The following is a 5,000-nucleotide window of genomic DNA, read 5'->3' as shown; positions in this document are numbered from 1 at the left end:
CACATGTTCACACACAGGAAGTAGCGTACCTCTGAGGAGACCTCTGTGATGCCGAAGTGACCCAGGCTACGATGCAGGATGTTGATATTCAGTGATTGGATAACTTCCTCTGCTGGGAGGGGCTCCGTGGCCCCTGGCCTATCAGATGACACATACAGCTCAATGCCATTCTTCCTCTCCTATGGGGGATAGAGGAGGAAGAGGATGTTAGATAATGCTCAGATTCAATGATATCCAATGACAACGTCACATGAAGCTTTTCCTTTTGGACAGGGGTGAAGTGGTTTGTGGGTTGTTGTTATGTAGGTCTGGCCAGTCTGTATCGACTATGACCATTTGTATTCAACGGAAACTAGTTTAAAGTCATCATTATCATTTTCTATGGAAAGTAAAAGGTGTTGAATGTTTGAGGGTGTTTAGGTATGTGTGTCTTACATTGAGTCTGTTGATGTGTACGTGTCTGGGTGAGATGTCCAGAGCTGCAGCTACCCCCTCTCTGAACCGCCTTAGGAGAGACACGTTTAACCTCCTCACATCAACCTGCAGGTTCTGAGAGAGGGAGGGAGGGATGGGGGAGAGAGGGGTGAGAGGGGAGAAAGAGAGAGGGAAAGAGAGAGAGAGAAGAGAGAGAGAGAGAGAGTGAGATAGAAGAGAGAGTGAGAGAGAGAGAGAGAGAGAGAGAGAGAGAGAGAGAGAGAGAGAGAGAGAGAGAGAGAGAGAGAGAGAGAGAGAGAGAGAGAGAGAGAGGGGGAAAGTATGAGACACACTGACAGCCCAGAACAGGAGAGAGATATATCACCATGGAAACCAGCATTGAAATCACAGGGGAGAGATCTGGAGTGACTGGTGCCAACAAGAGAGTGAGTGACTGTGTCCTGAACAGCAGAACATCCGACAGGAACTAGATAGAGACACTCTGTACTGTCCGTTATCTTGGCAACACACACACACACTGTACCCTTGCTTCCTACCAAACACACACAAGATGGGAAATAAACACTTTCCCAAAGAGGAGGGAGAAACATGCTCTGTAGCGTTCCCTCTCTAAAACACACAGGGTGAGAAAACACTCTGTATCGTTCCCTCTCTATAACACTCTGTTACCTCTCTATAACACTCTGTTACCTCTCTATAACACCCTGTTACCTCTCTATAACACTCTGTTACCTCTCTATAACACTCTGTTACCTCTCTATAACACTCTGTTACCTCTCTATAACACTCTGTTACCTCTCTATAACACTCTGTTACCTCTCTATAACACCCTGTTACCTCTCTATAACACTCTGTTACCTCTCTATAACACTCTGTTACCTCTCTATAACACCCTGTTACCTCTCTATAACACCCTGTTACCTCTCTATAACACTCTGTTACCTCTCTATAACACCCTGTTACCTCTCTATAACACTCTGTATAACACTCTGTTACCTCTCTATAACACTCTGTTACCTCTCTATAACACTCTGTTACCTCTCTATAACACCCTGTTACCTCTCTATAACACTCTGTTACCTCTCTATAACACCCTGTTACCTCTCTATAACACTCTGTTACCTCTCTATAACACTCTGTTACCTCTCTATAACACTCTGTTACCTCTCTATAACACACAGTGTGGGAAAACACAAACAGGAATGTTGTGACACACTGTAATATTCACCTGTAAAAGACACACAGGCAAACCTCTAACACTTTCCAAGCAGAGAGGAGAAGGCAGGGGGGGTCTAACCTGCATTACATCTCTACCACCATAACTACATTACCATCGATCCACTGACACTTCTACAATCACTTTCACACTCTGTATCTCCCTCTCTCTCTCTCTCTCTCTCTCTCTCTCTCTCTCTCTCTCTCTCTCTCTCTCTCTCTCTCTCTCTCTCTCTCTCTCTCTCTCTCTCTCTCTCTCTCTCTCTCTCTCTCTCTCTCTCTCTCCCCTCTCTCTCTCTCTCTCTCTCTCTCTCTCTCTCTCTCTCTCTCTCTCTCTCTCTCTCTCTCTCTCTCTCTCACACACACTCTCTTTCGCTCTCTCTGTCAAGGTGGAACCCCTTCAAACAAGGAAAACCCTTAGTTAACATGTCATTTGTCCCAGATGGCCACTGATTACCCCCAGCTAACCTGGTTTAGTACCAGCCCTGAGGGTCATGTAGTGGTCAGCGCTATAAAGAGGACCACAGACAGGCCTGGGGGACCGGCGGGTGTGTGTCATCCGTTAAAAACAAGATTTGCATTCTAAAAGCCGCACTTGAGGAGAAACAAACAGATTCTGTTTTCCAACACAGCTTTATTTTTCTCTCTCTCTGTTCTCTTTCTGTTGGTGCAGATGTTTTTTTTCCCACCGGTTGTCTTTCGGAGGAAGAACACCCACCAGCTCTGAGTCATATGATATGTTCCAAATTGCACCCTATTCCCTATATAGTGCACTACTTTAACCAGGGCCCATAGGGTAGTGCACTATGTAGGGAACAGGATGCCATTTGATAGGCAGCCATAGTTGTACCTCCCCAGGCATCGGCAGAGACGACTATGAAATGTCCATATTTAGACAGAACATTATCCTTAATAACCCTGTCTCCTCTCCAGCTTTCTCCTCTTCCTGTACACTGCCAGGGACTGTCTCCTCTCCAGCTTTCTCCTCTTCCTGTACACTGCCAGGGACTGTCTCCTCTCCAGCTTTCTCCTCTTCCTGTACACTGCCAGGGACTGTCTCCTCTCCAGCTTTCTCCTCTTCCTGTACACTGCCAGGGACTGTCTCCTCTCCAGCTTTCTCCTCTTCCTGTACACTGCCAGGAACTGTCTCCTCTCCAGCTTTCTCCTCTTCCTGTACACTGCCAGGGACTGTCTCCTCTCCAGCTTTCTCCTCTTCCTGTACACTGCCAGGGACTGTCTCCTCTCCAGCTTTCTCCTCTTCCTGTACACTGCCAGGGACTGTCTCCTCTCCAGCTTTCTCCTCTTCCTGTACACTGCCAGGGACTGTCTCCTTTCCAGCTTTCTCCTCTTCCTGTACACTGCCAGGGACTGTCTCCTCTCCAGCTTTCTCCTCTTCCTGTACACTGCCAGGGACTGTCTCCTCTCCAGCTTTCTCCTCTTCCTGTACACTGCCAGGGACTGTCTCCTCTCCAGCGTTCTCCTCTTCCTGTACACTGCCAGGGACTGCCTGCTCTTTCAGGTTCTACGGTTGTAGTTTTTTTCTGCCTTAATACCCTCAGGGCTTTGGAGTCCTGGAAAAGAAGGGACATCTTTGTTTCTGTCTTGAAGAAGAAGGAGAGGGTATGTTTTTATTCCACCTGACTGCTTTCAGACTCTTTAACAGGGCTCTGGAGTCCTGGGAAAGAGGGGACATGTCTACAGGAAGGAACTCAACTCTCTAGCGAAGTGACAGCCAGGGTTTGTGGGTAAATGGAAAAGAGAGCACATCCTTTGTTAAATGGCTGCCGTCCATGTTTACTGTCTTGGGCCTCGTACAAATATTTTCTCCTAGTCTTAAAAGAAGGAAGAGGATGTTTTTTATTCACCTGACTTCCATTAGACACTTAACGGGGCCCTGGAAGGGTGGGGGGTAGAGGGAGGTCTGTTGCCTGATGTCCAACACAGGAGACATGGAGGTTAGGGGTAGAGGGAGGTCTGCTGCCTGATGACCAACACAGGAGACATGGAGGTTAGGGGTAGAGGGAGGTCTGCTGCCTGATGTCCAACACAGGAGACATGGAGGTTAGGGGGTAGAGGGAGGTCTGCTTCCTGATGTCCAACACAGGAGACATGGAGGTTAGGGGTAGAGGGAGGTCTGCTGCCTGATGTCCAACACAGGAGACATGGAGGTTAGGGGTAGAGGGAGGTCTGCTTCCTGATGTCCAACACAGGAGACATGGAGGTTAGGGGTAGAGGGAGGTCTGCTGCCTGATGTCCAACACAGGAGACATGGAGGTTAGGGGTAGAGGGAGGTCTGCTTCCTGATGTCCAACACAGGAGACATGGACTAAAGGTGTGTGTGAACTTTTCCTGCACATGAATGGATATGTGTCTCCAGAGAGAGAGACATCACAGAGGTGATGGTAGACTGTAGAGAGAGACATCAGAGAGGTGATAGTAGACTGTAGAGAGAGACATCACAGAGGTGTTAGTATACTGTAGAGAGAGACATCACAGAGGTGATAGTAGACTGGAGACAGAGACATCACAGAGGTGATGGTAGACTGGAGACAGAGACATCCCAGAGGTGATGGTAGACTGTAGAGAGAGACATCACAGAGGTGATAGTAGACTGGAGACAGAGACATCCCAGAGGTGATAGTAGACTGTAAGTTTCTTTGGATAAAAAGCATCTGCTAAATGGCATATATTATGATATATTATAGTATAACCTAAAGGGACAACAACACAACACAAACACAGCACATAGCCAACACAGGAAGTAATGGCGGCCCTGAGGGGTAATTAACGACCAGTAAGGGAACATTCTCTGTGACAGAAACACCCTCTATCACATCTACTGTGAAGAGTGTCTCCTGTTGATGAATGGTGACCGTGACCCCAGGGACAAGGAGGTAGAGGTCAATAACAGGACTGACAGCTCCAGAACGTCCACTGTGAAGAGTGTCCCCTGTTGATGAATGGTGACCGTGACCCCAGGGACAAGGAGGTAGAGGTCAATAACAGGACTGACAGCTCCAGAACGTCCACTGTGAAGAGTGTCCCCTGTTGATGAATGGTGACCGTGACCCCAGGGACAAGGAGGTAGAGGTCAATAACAGGACTGACAGCTCCAGATAATCATTTCAAAATCACCACTTTACATAGCGATAGCACATCCCTTGGATATTGATTTTATAACAATCTGGCATAACAGCAGACCGACATGACGGAGACTGCTCTGTTTCCAAACATCACTCTACACATCACACAAAGTACAATAAGAGCAGTGCAGTAGTAGCCATGATATGGACTGGATATCCACAGCATAGTCAGTCAACACACACTCTCGCCAAAGTCCCAAAACATCT

The 5,000-nt window shown here is 47.6% G+C and overlaps 1 protein-coding gene across 2 annotated transcripts in view; it reads right to left on the bottom strand.

The window, feature by feature from the left end:
• The window catches only part of LOC121553453 (receptor-type tyrosine-protein phosphatase R), a 101,268-nt gene that overhangs the window by 53,836 nt on the left and 42,432 nt on the right, over positions 1-5,000 (bottom strand). For both annotated transcript variants that reach the window (XM_041866580.2, XM_041866571.2), the window contains 2 exons: positions 436-549; positions 30-179 (listed from right to left, as the gene is read on the bottom strand). In XM_041866580.2, the coding sequence (XP_041722514.1) occupies positions 30-179; positions 436-549 (264 nt within the window). The remainder of the gene's footprint in view (positions 1-29; positions 180-435; positions 550-5,000) is intronic.

The sequence above is a fragment of the Coregonus clupeaformis genome, chromosome 28 (assembly GCF_020615455.1).
Source record: "Coregonus clupeaformis isolate EN_2021a chromosome 28, ASM2061545v1, whole genome shotgun sequence".
NCBI lineage: Eukaryota > Metazoa > Chordata > Actinopteri > Salmoniformes > Salmonidae > Coregonus > Coregonus clupeaformis.
The sequence above is the reverse complement of the archived record's forward strand: the minus strand, read 5'-3'. Positions and strand labels throughout refer to the sequence as shown.